At 46.9% G+C, this 20,574-nt stretch overlaps 1 protein-coding gene across 3 annotated transcripts in view; it reads right to left on the reverse strand.

Moving 5' to 3' along the window:
• The window catches only part of LIMK2 (LIM domain kinase 2), a 56,283-nt gene that overhangs the window by 24,846 nt on the left and 10,863 nt on the right, over nucleotides 1-20,574 (reverse strand). The window contains exon 2 of one of the 3 annotated variants that reach the window (XM_028124653.2): nucleotides 19,797-19,896. In XM_028124653.2, the coding sequence (XP_027980454.1) occupies nucleotides 19,797-19,896 (100 nt within the window). Of the gene's footprint in view, nucleotides 1-559; nucleotides 993-19,796; nucleotides 19,897-20,574 lie in introns of those variants that run through there. The other 2 variants (XM_028124655.2, XM_028124654.2) reach the window with 2 other exon arrangements.

The following is a 20,574-nucleotide window of genomic DNA, read 5'->3' on the forward strand; positions in this document are numbered from 1 at the left end:
ACCTGGGAGCTCAAAAGCCCTTAGAGCCAGAGGCAAATGTGTTTGCCATTAATAGAAAAAATGTTTATAGAGCACCTACTGTGTACCAGGCTGCCCACACCCAGGCCTTGCCAGCTTCTTCTATGCTGTTTGACAAAACCTGCCCATCCTGCTTGTTGGGGCAAATTCCTGGCAGACAGCACGGCCTGCAGGTAAGACATGTGAAAGCTGGAAGAAAGCACCCTATTTGTGCTCTTCCCCCGGAAGCAGTAACACCAAGAACAGGCAGGGTCACCGGCATCTTTTGGAGGCTCTTCCAGGTGTGCCTGGGAAGGCGAGCTGGAGTTCCCCAGGAGCTTCCGTCTGGGCATATCTCTCACCTCACCATTCCTAGAACATGGTGGAAGCCTTCACCAGGCCTATTCTGCTTGGGAAGAGCTTCTGCTAGCTTCTTCCTGACAGTACCGATGGTCAAGGGACAAGTGAAATCTGAGAAGCAGGTTCAGGGAGGCCTCTGCCCTCCCCTCAGGTCCAGGGGCCAGAAGAGAAGATGGAGAGGGGGACTCAGAGCCCAACTCACCGAAAGGGGTCTCTGGAGGTGAAGTAAGCCGGGACGGACAAGTAACTCCCCATCTTCTTCCCACACCAGATAAACAAGCTCAGCTGCAAACCTGTCTGGGAGTGCCTCAGGCTGGCTGCGAACGGCCACCATGACAGGCCCAGGGCTCCCGGCACCTCTGGCTGTGGGCGGGCTGCCCAGGGTTCACCTCTCCCTCCGGAGAAGCCGGAGGGGCGTGAGGACTCCAGGCCACTTGCCCCCCGGCAGATTCCCGCAGGGGGTCATGGCTGGGATGGCTTCTCCCCAGTTCTCGGAAGCTCCGATGGACCCTCGGGATTCCGGGAGAAACACCTCTCTGCAGAGGCCACACACACACACAGGGATTCTTGGGCCGGGGCCGGTGACTAGCTAAGAAAGAAGCGCTGCTGTCAAGTTAGCCTTCTTCTTCAGTCCCTCCCCTGATGAGGGAGGGAGGGAGGGAGGAAGAGGAGGGGCTCTTCGCGGAACCGAGGTGTGTGGTTGGAGCAGCTATTAGGAAATAGACCTTGCAGGCAAGGGGTGGAGCTGGGCTGGAGGGAGGCTGCAGGCTAGCGCCACAGACAATAACCAGGACTGGCTGAGCGTCCATCCCTGAGCTCGGGAAAGGCAGGGCAGAGAGAGAGGGCGAGCCCATCTGCCTCCAAGTGTCCCCAGCCTGAGGAGCTGCCCAAAGGATAGTTAACTCTGCTCGGAGGTGAAGGAAAGCACAGGATAGCAATTCCAGGCCAAGCCACGCCCCCCCAAAGAGGGGGAGGTCTCTTGGGCAGGGGAGGCAGGTCTAGACACTAGAGACCCAGGTCCAGAGAGCTGCCCTCTAGGTTCTCTACTCCGACTGGTATCTACTGGGTCCTGGCGCTAGGGTCCCCATTAATCCCTTTCCTCTGCCTGGCCTAGGGACAGCCCCCAGAGCTAGCCAATGGGGGTTGCCACTCCACTTCTGGGCAGAGCTGTACTGAGCATGAGGAAAAGACACCTAGAGTGTCAACTGACACCCAATGTTTCTCCACGTAGCAAGCCCTGTACAGCACTCTCTTATTTCTCCAAGCCCTGTACAGCACTCTCTTATTTCTCCAAGATGGGAATTAGCTCTATTAACAAGGAAAGCGAGGTTCAGAGAGATTAGCTAACTAACCCAAGGCCAAAATATTGTTCAGGGGCAGGGCTGGGATTTAAAGATTTTTTTTTTTTTTTTAATTTGAGATAGAGAGTGAGAGAGCACGAGTTGGGGGACAGAGGGAGATGGAGAAGCAGGCTCCCCTCTAAGCAGGGAGCCTGACGTGGGGCTCGATCCTGGGACCCCAGGATCATGACCTGAGCCAAAGACAGATGCCCAACCGACCAGCCACCTAGGTGCCCCAGGGCTGGGATTTAAATGTAGGCCCGTGTGAGAACTCCACAGCAAGAGCTCTCAGCCCAGAGCTCATTCTGACTCTTTAAGGGGAAATATCTCCCTCAAAGCCTTTCTGCAAGTTGGAGACAACACAGGAACTGGAGCCCAGGTCACCTGTTACCTCTCATTTTTCCTTTCATTGCCAGAACGCCATCCATTGGCCTCAGCGGGCAGTGGTGCTTCTTCCGCTGTGTCCATGGCAACCAGGCTTCTCAAACTGAAAAATGGGGCACGATGGAGGACAAGGCTGGGAGTGCCTACGGGGATGTTGGGCCTAAGTATCTGGAGTGGCGGCCTGGCTGAAGAGTACCAGCTGAGATGGGATGACAAAACCAGAGCCCACCACTGGGAAAGCCCCTTATCCCTCTGCCTGCAGGACTGTGAGAGAAAAAGCAAGGTTGCTGGAGTGGGACATGTCCAGGCCTCACTGTTGGACTTGAGGGAGTAACAGCAGCTCTCTCCCACCAGGCATACATTCCTCTCCACTGAAATCACCCTGTCACCATGACAGGAAAGTCTATGGCAAAGGTGGTGGCTGGGTTACAAGGGAACATTTTCCCATTTCTCTATTGATTGGAAACATGGGTAACAATGAATGTGATAAGAGAGACTGTATATGCACCTGTTATAAGATACCATTTATTAAACACTTAGTATGTTCCCCGCTCTGTGGTAAGTGCTCTCCATTTGTTATCTATCATACTTAAACTGCTAATATATGGGGGTAGATGTTATCATCCCCATTTAACAGATGAGGGAACTGAGGTTCAGAAGGGTTATGTCAATAACCTGAAGACAAACAGCTAGTAAGTGGTGCAGCTGGGTTTCAAACCCAGTCAGTGTGATTGTAGATCAGGGGTCATGACACTTTTTCCCTAAAGGGCCAGGGAACAAATATTTTAGGCTTTGCAGGCCTATGCAAATACAGAATCTGTCACTGCAGTGTGAAAGTGGCCATATATAAAATATAAACAAATGGACATGGCTGTTTTCCCATAAGCCTTTACTTATAGATAGTGAAAATGGAATTTCATGTAATTTTCTTTTTTTCTTTAAAGATTTTTTATTTTATTTATTTATTTGACAGAGAGATAGAGAGCACAAGCAGGCAGAGAGGCAGGCAGAGGGAGAGGGAGAAGCAGGCTCTCCACCGAGCGAGGAGCCCAATGCAGGGCTCGATCCCAGGACTCTGGGATCATGACCCGAGCCGAAGGCAGCTGCTTAACCAACTGAGCCACCCAGGCGCCCCGAATTTCATGTAATTTTCATGTGCCATGAAACATTCTTTTGCTTCCCCATGCCCAATCATTAAAAAATGTAAAAATCATAGGCCATACAAAAACAGGCAATGGGCTATATTTTGCCAACCTCTACTGTGCAGCCAAGGCCCTCAACCACTCTGTTTACTGCCCCTAACAGTGAAGACTAACTTTTGGCATATGTGCAGAACTCAGCCACATCTATCTACTGGCACACAGACACCACACTCCAGCCCCAGAGGCAGCCAGCAGGGAATAAGCACTGGATGGGCGCTCATTCTACACCAAGCACTGCTCATAGCATTCACTCATATGAATGAATTTTAACCCACAGTAGTCAGTAGTGCTATGCTTTCTCCCTTTTTACAGAGGGAAGAACTGAAGTACAGAGTCTAAATTGCTTGTATGAGGTTACCCAGTTGTATAAGTGAGAGGAGAAGCCAGGATTCGAACCCAGGCTTTCTATACTGAGGTCCACCATCGCTATGTTGGAGCTCAGTCTGGGCCCGGAGCCAGACTGTCTGGGTTTGAATGCGACAATGCACTGCGTGTAAGCCCTTGGCACAGAGTCTGGAACACATTAAGGGTTGATAAATGTTAGCTGCTAATATCATTAAAACTATTGTTACTACCACTATGGGCTAGCTATGTGGCCTTCAGCAAGTCACTGCCTCTGTCTGGGCCTTGGTTAGGTCTCTAAATAGCTTCCAGCTTCAACATTTGTCAACCCTATGAGGTTGCAGAGGGCTCCCTGTTTTCCTTGGGTCTCAAATTGAGTTTAAACCTCTTGAGCCAGCTCTGAGGTGATTGGGATCCCAACCTGGGGGCCACACAGGAGCAACAGAGGAGATCGGGCAGTGTGGAAAGGAGAAACAACACACAGGATACTAAAACGCTCATCCAGCTGGAAAGGTGGGAGCTCTCTTTCTCCCAGCAATAGAGCCAACTATTTCTCACCAAAAATCTATTATGTTCCCTTGTAATTCGATCAGGCAAGAAGGGGGCCCCCAATTAAGTCTGGAACTAGCAAATTATCTTCTAATTGCACCCTCTGATTTCCATCTGATGAACAGAGTGCAGATGGAAGAAAATGCAAGCCACAAAGAGACTGGGGCCAGGGAGCCCATGAGCATAACTCCTCTTGACATTTCATACAGCTCTGCTGTTCCAGCGGCGGCGGGTGCAGTGAGTCGGTGTCTAGGAATGTGAGCAGGAGGCTGCAGGCTTTCTCGATTCCCCCCACTCTGCTTACAAAGGACTCAGTGGGTGGGTGGGTGGGTGTGTGGGGAACTAGTGTGAGGGCTTCTCAATGCCATGAAAACTGCTTCTCCCTCAAAGAGGGGCAGCCGTCTCCCCATGTCATGAGTGGAAGCCCCTCCTAGGTGGAATCCATCTGACCTCCATAAATCCAGACTTTGGGAGGAATCACTGAAGGACTGATCACCAGATGTGATAAGCTGTTGGCTGCTCAGACCCAAGTGTGTGGTTCCTCAAGACCAACTTCAAAGGGCCTAAACCACCCAGAACTGGGAGGTGAAAGGTCACATTGGAGACTATACTTCCCCCTCCTGCCTTTGGATACTGGCCCTGGGTGGAAAGCTGCTCTTCTAGGTCCCTAGAGCAACTGGCAGAGGATTCAGCAGTTATGGCTGCCAGAGGCAACTGCAAGGATCCTTGGACTGGCAGTTATGGACAGGATAAGGTGGCAGGAGAGGTACTAATCTGCACATTTCACAAGTTGGAAACCTAAAGAGGAGCCAAGCAAACTGATTCTTCTGAACCAGATGAGATGCGAGAGGCTGAAGGCAGCAGCCTTCAAGGCTGGCAGACCCAAGTGAACACTCTGGTGAGAAGTGGTAAATGAATGAAACACTCAGACCTCTCCTCAGAAGGCAGCTCTGCTCAGATGATCTGAAGCCCAAGGAACTGTGTTCTTGTGGGGCCCTCTATTGGCCGGGATGACTCCAACCAAGGAAGGGAGCTCCTGGGGACTCCATAGCTTCTGAACCTTGAAAGGTGAGCACTGCTACCCCCATCTACTGACCATTTCTCCAGCCTCTGCTCCTCCTCTCTTTCAACATGACTATAGCAATCATCATCCTAAAACAGGAGTCCTGGAAATTCCATTGTTAGAAATTTTGCCCAGAGGCAGGGCCTGGGTGGCTCAGTCAGTTAAGCATCTGCCTTCGGCTCAGGTCATGATCCTGGGATCCTGGGACTGAGCCTCTTGGTCAGGGTCCCTGCTCAGTGGGGAGCCTGCTTCTCCCTCTGCCTGCTCCTCCCCCTGCTTTTGTGTGCTCTCTCTCTCAAATAAATAAATAAAATCTTAAAAAAAAAAGAAATTTTGCCTAGAGAAATATTAGTACAAATGAGCTAGAACACATATCCAGCACTGTTTAATACTAAAAGATTAGGAACAGTCATGTGTCTATTAAGGAGTGGGCTCGGGGCACCTGGCAAGGGCAGGCGTACTCTTTGCAGTGACCTATGGCACTGGTATTGCATTTATAATCCTGCTTTTTTTTAAAGATTTATTTAATTAATTTATTAAGAGAGAAGGGGTGGGGCAGAGGGAGATGGGAGAGAATCTCAAGCGGACTCCCAGCTGAGCGCCAAGCCCTACGTGGGGCTCGATCTCACAACCCGGAGATCATGACCTGAGCTGAAATCAAGAGTCAGATGCTTAACTGACTGAGCCACCCAGGCACCCCTCCTGGGGCTCTTTCTTCAGCTTCCCCACCAGGGTCATGGCTCTGGCCACCTCCTGCCCCATTCCACTTCCTGATCCAGCCATGTATGCTTTCCCAAGCCTTTGCTGTCTTAGCTCCTCCTGTAGCTTCCTCCATCTTCAGGCTGGTGGCTGTCTCCTCTTTTTTCCAGGTCCAGTTCCAAGAGAGCACTCAATCTCCTCTGGGAAGAGTTCCCTTGATGTGTCCCTAAGCACCACACACAGGAATGGCTCTGAGCCTGTATCTGTCTAGTGCCAGATCAAACTACATGAGGCCCATACCAGTCTCACCCTGCATCCAAAGATGCCCACTACATAAGCATATGACTCAGGAACCTCCTTATGAGCAACTACAGTACTAGAATGATGATGGTAACTAATGTTTATAATGCATTTTTAGTTTACAGAGGGCTTTTATACTCATCATCTAGTTTAGTCCCTGTAACAACCTCATGAGGAATACCCACAGCACAGACCCGGCAAGGGAAGCCCAGAGATGTTAGGTGATTCATCCAAGGTTACTGCTGGGAAGTGCAAGACTGAGATTAAAAGCCGCCCTGCTGACATCAAATCCCAGGCCTTTCTTCAGCGTGAGCCCTAGCAAGGTGTTTAGGAATCCCAACTCTCCAGTATAGGGCCCCAACCTCCTGGGTGTGTTGAATTCCTGCATCTGATTTTTCTAGGTTTCCTGCCCACATTCTTACTGTCAGGATATCATGAAAAAGCTTACCAAATGCCTTGTGGAAATCAAGAGAGGGTCTCATGACTTGCAACCCAGTGAAAACATGAAGTCATGACTAATTCACTACTGCTGAATCCTAGTGATGGGCTCTTTTCTAAGTGCTCATTGTCCTATCATCTGCAAAATTCCACAGAATTCCATTAGAATTTGATGAAGGAGTCTAGTCAAAGGGATTACGAGTTCACTTTTTCCAGGAGCTCTTTCTCCTCCTTTTTGAAAACTGGGTCAGTTAGCCATTTCTACCTTTATTTTGCTAATAGATCCCTGGTACATGGCAGGTGTGGATCAAATAATCATTATACTTGGGTACTGCTCCCCTTCTACAAGGTCTCTCAAAAGTTTCTAATAGTCGTTCTGTTACTATGCCACAAAGATTTTTTTTTCTTTTTCAGTATACTGGGAAATAATCTTCTGTCTAAAAACTAAACACATTTCATGTGATTGGGTACCCTGATGCATCTTGGGCTTCCCATCCTCCCTTCTTAGTTTCAAGTTCATGAGCTGTAAATCAAAGGATTGGACTAAATCTCTAAGGTTCTATCCAGATTTCCATGACACTTAAGACGGATGCCAAGGATTATCTTTTGCTGGGTGTTTGTTAACATGACACCACATTCCAGAAGTCGTGGACACTTAGTTCCCACTCTGCAAAACACTGACTAAGTTCCATGAGTTAGGCACTGAGGTAGGCTTGCTCACATATGCTTTCATTTAATTCTCAAAACTTTGTGAGGCTGCCATCTCCTTTTTACATATGAGGAACTAAGGTTCACAGAGAAGGCTGTGAATTGAGGTCACGGGTCTAGGAATTGGCAGAGCTGGGATTTAGCCCAAGTCTTTGGATTCCAGGTCCAAGACAATAAAGTGCCTCAAATAACTATTTTACACTTGCTATTTGATTTGCAGTGGTTGGTATTTCTGAAATGTGGTTGAGAGAACAGCAGCATCAGACTCCCGGGGGCAGCTTGTTGAAAATGAAGACTCCAGGGCCTTACCAGAAGCCTATATAGTAAGAATTGCTTAGACTGAGCCCAAGAATCTGCATTTTAAACAAGCCCCAGTGTTTCTGATGCATACTGAAGACTGAATCCACTACTTTACTCTTTTCTATGGGCTCTTCCACTTGATTTCATTCTTCTCTCACACTAACCTTGAGAGGCAAGCAGGATAGGTCATTATTACCCCCTGGCTACAAATGAGGAAATGATTCAAAGATAGGTTGTTCACCTTCTTCTTCTGGATTGAGCTTAAAAAATAAATGTTTGGTGGCTGACATTTTGTAAAGCTTTGGCTCACTGGGGACTTTCACCTTCCTGGTATTGTTCTTACTCATTTGTAACCCCACAGTAGCTGCCTCTCTTTTTTTTTTCAGTAACATTATAGTGGTACTCAGGGTATGGTGGGAAAAGAGGACTCCAGCATATGGCGTCATCTCATGAAAAGGCCACCTTTGGAACTGAAACAAAACACAAGGGCTGACATCAGCCAATTTCAGAAACAGCTGATGCCACTGTAAGAGTCAGTGCTATTGATGGGAGTTCAGTAGAGCACCCTCTGATCTAAGCAGGATCACTACAGAGCAACCTCAGAAAGGTATGACCAGAAGATGACTGACAGAGAGAAGAAAACTATCCTCAAATCTGGTTTGAGGTACTTGGGAGGTTTTTCCTGGTAATAGTGATGGATGTGGAGAAAGAGAATTTGTTAGCACCCCTCCAGTACTGCCCAAGGGAAGGGGGATTCTAGCCCTTGGGGGAAAAATACAAGGCAAATTAGCTGCCACAGTGCAAAAGGCATGCCATCCCTTGGGCTTTGATGGTTTTAGGCTTTGTAATGACATTTATAGACACAGGTCTTACTCCATGCTCCCACTTCAGAAGGAAAGCTCTTGCTTAGGAGAAAACTGCAGAGCAAAGAGATGGTGATGGTGCAGAGTGAAAGGGCTTCATCCACATGTCCAAAGAGAAAGGCTGTCATTTGACAAAACATCATTTGCCTAGCAAACACCCTCTGCGCTCTGGGCACTCTGCTAAGCTCTGGGATACAGAGACGAACTAGATATGGCTCCAGACTTGGAGAATTTCATACTCTAAGAGCGATGTTAGATGTGTAAATAAATACCAATAGAACTCTAACTCAGGTATGAGAATAACAAAGAGGAAGAAAGTCTCCTGTTTGGTGGGGAAGGTTCAGGGTGGGTTTGGTGAGGCTCTTCCACAGAGGACAAGATGTATCAGTTGAATCTAAAGGCCGATTACCAGGCAGACAAGAGGCATTCCAGCCTGAAGGAACAACATGTGCAAATGCAATGAGGCATAACAGACTATGGTCTGTAAGCTGCAGAGCAGGGCGCATGTGAAAGGTAATCAGAGAGGAGGCTGGGATGGTGGGAGAGGGCAAGGGCAGATTACCAAGAGGCAGGTCTGTCAGGTAAAAGAGTCACCCATGGGCAGTGAAGAGTTATCAGAGGTGTTTAAGCAAGCAGAGGTTCCTAATGAATGGAACATAAAGCCTAAAACACCAAAGATAGTGCTGGTCTTTAGTTGTCAATTTGTCTCCTTGAATGGGCATTTATGTCTCAAGTCTACACTGGCTGCAGATATGTCCACATGAAGTTTGCTGGCCAACTAGTTTCACTAACAGCAAACTATGGCTTCATCCTCAGGCAACATTGCTACTGAGCTGGTCATTTTAACAGCTGAGATTTGCATATTGGCTATAAGCACTTAAGTAAGAATGAGGTTGTGGACCCCTTATAGATAATCATCTACTGTTGCTCTGTGATACAACTTAATGTCCAACATTTGGTGTCCAAAACTGTGTTTACATAGACAATCTTATCCCGGCTGCACTGGAAAAAAAAAAAATGCTTTGGATACCTTAATCTCCAGGTAATGCCAGGAAAAGAACCCTGGCCTGAAAGAGAAGACCTGATAATTTGACCTGGCTAAAAACAGACTTGCTATGTGATCTGAGGCAAGCCATTAAACCTTTCTGGGCTTCAATTTCTTTCTCTGTAAAAGGAAGGATTTAGGTTAAAAAAAAAAATCCACACCAGTAAGCCAATACTAAAGAGAAACACAAGGAAGGGTTGTGGTCAGAAAAAGGTTGACTGGCTGACCACCCAGAGACCTCTCCAAGGCTAGCATTACCTTGGTGAATGACCCTAATTCAGGCCTTGTTTTTGGCCTCTGAGGTCCAGAAACAGGACTTGATGGTACCCAGAGAGGTGAAGACATTCTAGGATGGCTCTAACCATTTATCAATCCCATGGTCCATTTATGAATTCACACTTGAAATTAGAACACCTACATCCTCCATACAGGTATCACCTCCAGACCCTTCCAGTTATCAAGAAGTCCAAGAAGCTGAATTAGGCATCACAAGGTTGTTCTGGGAGCATGGACTTAAAAGGGAGATGAGCAGCCATGGAGAGAAATTTCATTCTGGCACTAGTGAGCCAGCCAAACCAGCCCTGTCTACACCAAAGAACCCCCTTCTGGCGACCAAATCCAGATTCAATATTTTTATCTGGACACGTACGTGACTAGTTTTGCCTCACTGATTTTTACTTTCTGTTTCACTGCCCACTCATTACTCCACTGGCTTTTAAACGAATTCTTTTCTAAAGATTTTTATTTATTTATTTGAGACAGAGAGAGCGTGAGAGAGAGAGCATGAGCAGTGGGAGGCACAAAGGGAGAGGGAGAAGCAGGCTCCCTGCTCAGTAGGGAGCCCAATGCTGAACTCGATCCTAGGACCCTGGGACCATGGCCTGAGCCAAAGGCAGAGGCTTAACCAACTGAGCCACTCAGGCGCTCTAAACTAATTTTTAATTGAAAAAAGAGCATTACTTCTTCAGATATTTGACAATCACCAATTCACATATTATTCAGCTCTGAGAGACATGTGGCTCCCTAGTAGCTAATAACAAATGGCTAACACTCATGAGTGCTCACTCCATGTGAGGCCCTGTTCCTACCCAGTACTACACAGGACTTCCCTCATTTACCCCTCCATGATAACATTAGGAACTAGGCAGAAGGTTAGTATCTCCATTTTATAGATGAAGAAATGAAGCACAGAAAGGGTAAGTAACTTGCCCAACGTGCACAACTAATAAATGACAGAATCAGGATCTGAACACAAGCAATCTGGTTCTAGAGTCTGTGCTCTTAATGACCACATGATACTGCTCTTATTACATGTAGATCTGAGTAGTTTAACCCCCAGAGGACAAACTTCATTTCCAACTTCTTGGAGAATCACCAACCTATTCACCCACTCCCTGCCAAAAATCACCCATAAGTAAAAGATATTATGTCAGTATTCCATTTTTTCCACACTATACTTAATGTATATCTTTAGCTAATGCTATCCTTCAAAGATTTCTAAAATCTAAAAAACAGTGGTGTCTGGGTGGCTTAGTCAGTTAGGTGTCTGCCTCTGGCTCACGTCATGATCTTGGGGTCCTGGGATGAGTCCCACATTGGGCTCCCTGCTCAGTGGGGAGTCTGCTTCTCTCTCTCCCTCTGCTCCTCCCCCTTGCTCGTGTTCTCTCTCTCAAATAAATATTCTTGGGACACCTGGGTGGCTCAGTTGGTTAAGCGACTGCCTTCGGCTCAGGTCATGATTCTGGAGTCCTGGGATCGAGTCCCGCATCGGGCTCCCTGCTCGGCAGGGAGTCTGCTTCTCCCTCTGACCCTCCCCTCTCATGTGCGCTCTCTCTCAAATAAATAAATAAATAAATAATTCTTTAAAAAATATATATATATAAAAAACCAAATAAATAGGAGCACCTGGATGACTCAGTCAGTTAAGTGTCCGACTCTTGGTTTTGGCTCAAGTCATGGTATTGGGATCCTGAGATCGAGCCCCATGTTGGGCTCCCTACTCAGCATGGAGTCTGCTTAAGACTCTGTCCCTCTGCTCCTCCTCCCTGTGCACTTTGCTCTCTCTCTAATAAATTAAAAAATAGGGGCACCTGGGTGGCTCAGTCAGTTAAGCATCTGACTCTTGATTTTGGCTCAGGTCATAATCTCAGGGTTGTGGGATCAAGCCCCATGTCAGGCTCCGTGCTGGGTATAGTGCCTGCATAAGATTCTCTCCCTCTATTCCTCTCTCCCCCTCTACACAAACAAACTTATGATTAGAATTGAAATTTGTCAGATTTCAATTCATAATTAGTTTGGTCTAGAGTAGCTGGACTCATTCTTCCCTCTACTGCTTTTCTCTCCAGGGTTTGTTCCTGTCTGGCTGGTACCTACAGAGAAGTACAGCCCTGGGTCATCCTTTCTGTCTCCTTTGGAGGAAGAAGACAAAGCTTTAACTTCTCACCTTGACACTTCCAGACAATTTTCCAAAACAACTCAATCTCTGGAACTTACTCCTCTCTGCCACTTATAGTAACTGTAGCCACAGTGGCTGCTAAGGGAAGGATATGGGGAAGGGCAGGTAAAAGCCTCGCTTACATCATATCTCTTGGCCCCCCTGGCAATTCATTCAACAAACATCTCCCCCATACCAACGATGTGCTCAGTGGTGACACAATGGGGGGGCAAAATGTCCCATGGTCTATGACTAGGTTATACTTACAGAATATTAGAGGTCTCAGGATGTCACTAAGGAGATGATCAAATGAGTAAATGTAAAGTTAAAACCACAAAAAAAAAGCTTCAAAGGGAAGGTCTGTGAAAGCATAAAACAGGGGCCATGACCTATTCTCTAACTATTTCCCTGAGACATCCAAGTAAAGATTTGAAAGATGAGCAGGAGTTAATTAGGTCAAAAGGGAGTGAGGGGGCATTCCAGGCAGAGAGAACAGCAGGAACAAGGGCCTGTCAGAGGAAGCAGGGTGTGTTTTGGACCCCATGAAGCAGAGCAGTGAGACTGAAGTAGAGAGAGCAGGAGGCTGTGGGGAGAGGCCAGACCACAAGGGGTTTTGCAGGCCACATTAAGGACTGGTCTTTATCCAAGAGTGCTACAAAGTCGTGGAGATATATAAGGATGGAGAGACAGCAGTGCGATGTGATCAGATTTTTTTTTTTAAGGTCATTCACTCTGGCCACTTTTTGGAGAATGGATTGGGTGGTGTGACTAACTATCCACAGTTAGAAGGCTACTGTAATTATCCAGGTGAGACACAATGGTAGCCTGAACAGGGTGGTGGTAGGAGAAATTGAAAGACATGGATGTATTCAAGATATAATCTGGAGATAAAACTGACAGGTGTGGATATGGGATAAGAGAGAAGAGGTATCAAGAAGCACTTCCAGGTTCTGACTTAGGCAGTGGGGTGGATGGTCATGCCATTCAACAGGACAGGTTATATTGAAGAGAAGCTGGTTTTGGGAGGAAGATTCAAAGTCCAGCTGGGTCTGAGATGCCTGGAAGACACTGAAATGGACAGGAGAAGTTGACAGCAAGATAGACAGGATTAGAGCCCAGTGGAAAGGTTTGTTGATATGAATTTCAGGGTCATCAGTGTGTGGAGGACAACAGAAGCCATAGGTGTGGGTGAGATTGCTTAGGGAGAAACAGAATGTGCCTGGAGAAACAGCAATATTCCAGAGCTGGATAGAGGATAAGCAAACTAGAATGACCAGAAAAGGGGGGGTGTGTGGAAACTAGGACAGTATGGAATGCCATGGAAGTCAAGGGTTTCAAGAGTGACAAGGACACTAATAATAAATGATAACATCTATTAAATCCTAATTATGGCCAGGTACTGAGAGAAGGGTTTTGAATACATGATCAAATTTAATCAGCATCACAACCTTTTGAAGTGGGAAGCATTTCACTTCCCCTTTTCTAGATGAGGAAACTGTGGCAAAGAAACTCAAGGTCAGCTGACTCAAGACAAACTGGGATGAAAACCCAAGCAGGCGGACTCCAAACTCATTCACTTGTCTCTACTACCTCTAGTGCAATTTGAGAAGTCATACAAGATGAAGCCTGAAGAATGGCCAGTGGATGGACCGGTGTAGCTGGCCCCGGGAAACTTACTAAGGGAACACTGTTTCAGAGGAATGAGAATGGAAGCCAGACTAGAGCCCATTATTAGACATGCTCCACATTATTACCTGTTTTTCAGCTGTCTGAGGGAGCCAGTTAGGAGACCAGGCCACTAGGTTAAATCTGTATCCCCAACAGCATCTAATTTGGTGCCTTTAATATAGCAAATGATGCTCAAAATTGTATGTGAACTGTTAATGTAAGAAGCACAAAGTTGCCATGTGCTGCTCGCTGCTAACCCTTTACATCATACCATCCTCAAGTTTTCAGAGTGTGTTCTTATCCATCACCTTTTTTATTTTATTTATTTATTTATTTGACAGAGAGACACAGCGAGAGAGGGAACACAAGCAGGGGGAGTGGGAGAGATTTATTTATTTATTTGACAGAGAGACACAGCGGGAGAGGGAACATAAGCAGGGGGAGTGGGAGAGGGAGAAGCAGGCTCCCTGCTGAGCAGGGAGCCCGATGCGGGGCTCGATCCCAGAACCCTGGGACCATGACCTGAGCTGAAGGCAGACGCTTAACAACTGAGCCACCCAGGTGCCCCTCCATCATCTCTTTGATCCTCACAACTACTTCGTGAGGTGGATTACTTTTACCACATCTTTTTTTTTAACTTAAAAAAAAAGATTTTATTTATTTATTTGACAGAGACAGAGAGCACAAGCAGGGGGAGCAGCAGAGGGAGAGGGAGAAGCAGGCTCCCCGCCGAGCAGAGAGCCCACCATGGGGCTCAATCCCAGGACCCTGGGAGTGTGACCTATGCCGAAGGCACTTAACCAACTGAGCCACCCAGGTGCACCTACTTTTACTACATCTTATAGATGAGAAACTGAAGCTCACGATGAGAAAGGAAATTGCCCACAGTTACACAGCCAGCCTGGCTCAGCTAAGACTCAAATCCAGCTCTTCTGACTCCAAGTCTATTATTCTTTCTGGGGAGTACCAGTGGAAAGAGGACCCTCTTCAGAGCCAGGGAGACCTGAGTTCAAATGTATGTGACCCTGAGCAAGTTCTACTTTTCTGGACCTTGCTGTTTTCATGTAAAACAGGGTTGTAGGGTTATTGTAAGGGTTGAATCAGATAATCTAAGCGAAACTCCCAATACAATGCTTAATAAATATCTGTTGTCTATCCCTGGCTCCACCCTACCCCTCTTCATCTCTGCACTAAACAGCAGCTGTGGGACTTCTCTGGGATCTTCGTTCTCTCTTCCCAAGGAACAGAGCAGTATTAAGGCATGTTGAAGGTCTCATACTGCTGCTATATACTAGGAGTCCCACTCTGTGTTCATGCTGGACTCCCTTGTGCGGGCAGAGGAAGTCCCAGGTGTTTGTCCTCTGTCAGGCATGCCCCAGCCCCCTGTTTAACTGCCAGCCTTAATGAGTTGCTGGCTGGCTGTTTCCTTAGAGATAAACTAGACAAATAAGCAAACTAAAATCAAAGGCTTGGGTCCATAAATGCAGCAGCAACATCAACGTTATAACAGCAGAGGGCAGGGTTGCTCCACAGACTCCCATGCCAGGAGCCAGCGACCCAGGAGAAATGTAACAGCACTTTTATTTGACACTTGAGAGTTCATAAAGCCTTTGAACCAATACCCTTCAGTGTTATCTGACACCACCAGTGTGTGGCAGGCAGGATGAGTGTTTTCACTATGAAGCTACAGAAGAGGAAACTGAGCTTCAGGAAGGTTAAATGACATGACCATGTTGAGGAATGCAAAGAGACTCTTGTAAGCAAGGAGTCACGAATGCCTGGGTTCAAATCTCAGCTATGCTACTTACTAGCTCTGTGACTGTGAGCAAGTAAACTTCATTTCTTTATGTGTAAAATAGGTATGACCAGTACTATAATTATTATATTGTTATATATTGTTATAAGAATTAAGTTAGATGGAGCTCCTGGGTGGCTCAGTCGGTTAAGTATGTGACTCTTGGTTTTGGCTCAGGTCATGATCTCATGGGTTGTGAGATGGAGCCCCACATCAGGCTCCCCGCTGAGCTTCTCCCTCTCCCTCTCCTTCTGCCCCCGCTGTCTCTTTCTCTCGCTGAAATAAATAAATCAGTCTTTAAAAAGAAAGAATTAAGTTAGATGATACAAATATGAAATGCTTAGGATGGTGTCTGGTACATAGTAAACACTCAATAAACGGTAGCTCTTACTATAATTATGTTGCACTGCACTTGTTAAGGTGCGGGTGTGGATGAGAAAACGAGCATGGCTTTTAGCATCACAGAAGCTATCCTGTTGTCATCCAGCCCATTACACCACAGTCTCTGGCTGCTATGTGTACAATTTCTTCACTCACCTAACCTGGAGGCACAAATTTAGCAGAAATGTTCTGTTACCTGATAAAGTGACAACAGCTTTATATTTGTATTATTCCTTTTCCAGAGCATAGGCATTAGAAATCACTTCTCAAAAGGGAAAGCTCAAAGAGTCTGTGTTCGTGATCCTGGGAAAAGAGGCCCTGAAGAATTCCCAGGAGCCTTAAGTATGATGATTTTTTTCCCCCTCTGAATATCCCTTAGGAACCAGGTCAAGCAAGAGAGTCCCAGGTAAGGGCGAAAAAGACGAATTAATAGAGGCAGTTTTCCCTCTTTCCACAACCTGTCCTCCTTGGCTAAGCATTTCTAATGAGGGCGAAAGGACAATCATCAGAAAACTTGTCAAGGTTCTTTGGTTTTCCAACATGTCAAGTCACCATAAAACATGCCAGCTCCATACTTTAACCTCAGCTACAAGCAACATGCAGTCTGGCTGCTTTCCTGGCCTCCTCCATGGAGAGGGAAGCCAGTTCCAGAGAGCTTCAAAGAGAATGGCTCTAATTCTAGAACCAGTGGCACTGCTAGAGACCAAATAGGCCTGTTGGGAAGTCTGAGGAGAGGAAGCAGGAGGGCTACACAGCAAGTGTCCAGGATTAGAAGGATCCTGGCCAGGCACCCAATTGCACCAAACTAAGTTACTTCCAGGAGGTTTGTCAGTTGGCCTCTGCTGTACAGTCCCAGGTTCCAGCCTTCAGTGACTTCCTATTGTCCCAGGCACCTGAGAATCTGGCGGAAGTCTATCAGAGGCAGGATTACGGATGTGGCCGCAGATGGGGGGATGGGGTAATGTAAGGAGAAGGCCAAGGGAGGAGAGTTTGGGCCAAACCCCAGCAATTTCTCCATTGAATATCCAGCTCCACCCTGTGACTAGGAAAACAAAGGTGTGGGGGAAGGGGAAAAGAAAAGTCATTTCCTTTATTGTAACTAACTCAACTGAGTAAGAGCAAGGCTGGAAGGGAGTCATGAAGAATTAATTTCTTTGAGTAGCATGGAGAAAGGGTCCTGCTTTCAGCAGGCCTGTGCCCAGACACTGAATTCATCAGAGAATTTAAAGGACTATTCAGGCTGATGCCCCATACTCCTTATAACCAGGTTACTTCTGGGGTCAGATACAGTTGTTCCCAGCCCTGAAGATCTTCTTCCAACCTGGGCAAAAGTCAGCTGGCTCCAAAGCAGCCAGTTTCCCCAGGGCAAATTACTAGGCTCCATCTGAGGACTTCATGTCATCCAGCTTTTGTGGGAAAGCTCAGGAGTCAGGAAATGTGCTCCTTCAATAGAGCTGGATCAGAGAGACTATGTCCTTGAGACAAAGCCGTAAATAGGAGACTTACCCCAGATGCTCTACTTCCCCCACAGGCGTGATCTTTGGTGTAACTGTGCCAGGGTAGTTCAAAGTTAACCTTAATCTCTGAGGCTCCACATTAGAACACCAATGGGTGTGTATTAAGAGAAATAAATGCATGCACGTAGGTGTACAGAGACATACAATATAATATAAAGTGACAGCTACTGAATATTATGGGTAGTCTATGTGTCAGATGCTATACTGAGCACTTTATATAGGTTATCACATTTAATCCTCCCTAGCAACCTGTGGGATGAGTACTTATCCCCATTTTACAGATGAGGTGCCTAAAGCTCAGGGCAGTCACCCAAGAACAGTTAATAAATTGCAAAGCCAGGATTTGAAACCAGACAGTCTCATTCCAGAGTCTGCACTCACCCACCATGATAACGTGCCTTACTTCTTTCTGAGCATGTATATATGCGTATGTTTTCCTCTCTACCCCCCCCACTCTGACACACACACACGCACACACAAATATGTTCCCTAACAAGCTAACATCTGATCGGACCCACAAATGACCTAAGACTTCAGTTCTAAGGTCAGCTCTGGTCATCCATGACCTGTCTTTGTAACTCTTTTTCTCTTTTTGGTTTCAGGTCTCTCAACCGTGATATGAAGGGTTATATCACACAATAGGTGGTCCCTTCTGGTTCTGAACTTCTTTAGTGTTAGGAGAATCCAGAAATTCTAAAAATTAGCTTGTTCTACCCTATCCTGCTTATTTTGGATAGAAAATATTAACACAAATAGGAAAACAGCAGGAATAAATATGATCATATGGGTTAGTTGCCAAGGCGAGCCTTGGTCTAGCAACTCATTAGGATTCACATCACCTCTAAATGAAAGGGCTAGCCAAAGGCTTTGTCTGTAGGTCCCTTATAGCTCTGACACTCTGCTCTAATCCTTAATAAGAATCAACTTCCCTTGGGACGCCTGGGGTGCTCAGTTGGTTAAGCCTCTCCCTTAGGCTCAGGTCATGATCCCAGGGTCCTGGAATCGAGTCCCGCATTGGGCTCCTTGCTCAGCTGGGAGCCCGCTTCTCCCTCTGCCTGGTGCTCCCCCTGCTTGTGCGTGCTCTCTCTCTGACAAATAAAATCTTTAAAAAAAAAAAAAAAGAATCAACTTCTCTGAGGGTAAAAGGAAGAACTAAGGCAATTAGATCCACAGAGAAGACTGGAGAGCTCTGAGAGCTGAAAGGGCAGAAAAATGCTAGTTCCTCTCCAGCTCTTCCAGAGGCCAGAGCTCTCCAGGACAACTCCCCACATGGTTCCTGGGTGGAGGCAAGTGCTTAAAGGTCAATTAAATTACTTGATATCAGCACGGGGGATGCTTTGCAACACGAGCTGTGTGTGGGAGCTGGAATCTAGAGCACATGGTGCCTGTCTACAGTCTGTCTCATTCTCAAGATGTGAGCACCAGCCCTACCACTTCAGACCACGGGGCCACACATGCCCACCCAGCCTCCAATGTGGAATGACTGTAGGCCAGGCACTGTTTTATGTTCTGGAGAATGCAGACAAGCTCCCACTCTTGAAGATTCCAATCTCACAGGGGAAAGAAATAACCCTTCAGTGGATGCCTATCATGAGCTGGGCCCTTGGCATATATGATTTCACTCGATCTTAACAAGTCTATGAGATAAATTTTTTTTTTTTTTAAGATTTTATTTATTTATTTGACAGAGAGAGAGAGATAGCGAGAGCAGGAACACAAGCAGGGGGAGTGGGAGAGGGAGAAGCAGGCTTCCTGCCGAGCAGGGAGCCCGATGTGGGACTCGATCCCAGGACCCTGGGATCATGACCTGAGCCGAAGGCAGACGCTTAACGACTGAGCCACCCAGGCACCCCTATGAGATAAATTTTTAACATCTGTGTTTTCCTGATGAGGAAACTGAGTCTCAGACAACAGGAACAAATCCAACTTTAAAGTCTCTGTTGTTATTTTTAAGAAACTGAGCTGCCTTCAAACAATCTATGAGCTAAAATAAAATTAGATAACAAAAAGCAAGAAACTAGGGAAGCATCCTGTGGTGAAGGGCTGGCTCTGCCAACTGCACTAAAAACAACCCTTAAGGCACCTGCATAATCAGTAGTGTAGCTGCAGGAAAGTCATTCTTTCTGGGTCTCAGTTTCCTCATCTGTAAAACGAGGGTGGTGCTGAGACACCCCGGAAAGGGCTGCTCTCATCCCTTCACCCTACTTCTAGCTGTACCTGGCCCATTTGTGGCTCTTTCACTCTCACACCTGATATTGGCTCATGTTCTCTTCCTTGGCACATCCCTCCCCCTCCCCTCAACCCACACCAAAATGGGAACTGTCAAGTCAGAAACTTTTGTATTTTCCAGAACATGAAGGAGTGGCTGGCCTGTAGTATACTGACAAAGACAGGAGGACAGACCCACTTACCGGAAGCAAGAGCTGTGCCAGGCTTCGTTGACAGTCCTGTACCGCCTCTGGCTTGGAGCGACATGGTCCCCACAGCCCCGACACTTCCAGGTATCTTCCCCTGCACACAAAACCAGGGAGTTTAGAGGCCCAAAGTAGCAGGATGTACAGGGACGGGGCTCCTATCGTGCAGAATTAGACTGAGTTAACGGACCTATAATGAAAGGGCTGGCCAGTGCTCTGATAAATGCACAATTCCCTCCTCCACAAGATCTCTGGTAAGCACTTATCCAGCTTGCTCATCTCCCCAGGGACAGGGAATTCATGGCCTCAAAAGTTGAGTCTCATTCCATTTTTTAGAAATGGTTCTGATTGTTCCTTTTTCCAATGAAACAAAACCTGCCTTTCCCTAGAATTTCAGCCCTTGCTTATTATAGCTCTGAGTAGATGAAATGAACAAGGTCTCTTTCTTTTCAGGGTCAGCCTTTCCTGTGACTATTCCCAGCCAGCAGCCAGAAAAACTTCTCTGGGTTGAATGTGTTACTGCCTTTTCCTATTCCTCAAAAGTCCTCGTTGTATAGATATTCCATCACTGAGTGCAAGAGCTCATTCGTTCAACCAACATCATGGGCCCATGGGACCTCTCCAAGCTCTATGTTGGAGACTGCTCTTGGGGCACCCGGGTGGCTCAGTCGTTAAGTGTCTGCCTTTGGCTCAGGTCATGATCCCAGGGTCCTGGGATTGAGCCCCGCATGGGGCTCCCTGCTCAGTGGGAAGCCTGCTTCTCCCTCTCCCACTC

The sequence above is a fragment of the Eumetopias jubatus genome, unplaced genomic scaffold (genome assembly GCF_037043125.1).
Source record: "Eumetopias jubatus isolate StellerSeaLion01/CBP00866 unplaced genomic scaffold, mEumJub1_p1.0 scaffold_16, whole genome shotgun sequence".
Taxonomy (NCBI): Eukaryota; Metazoa; Chordata; class Mammalia; order Carnivora; family Otariidae; genus Eumetopias; species Eumetopias jubatus.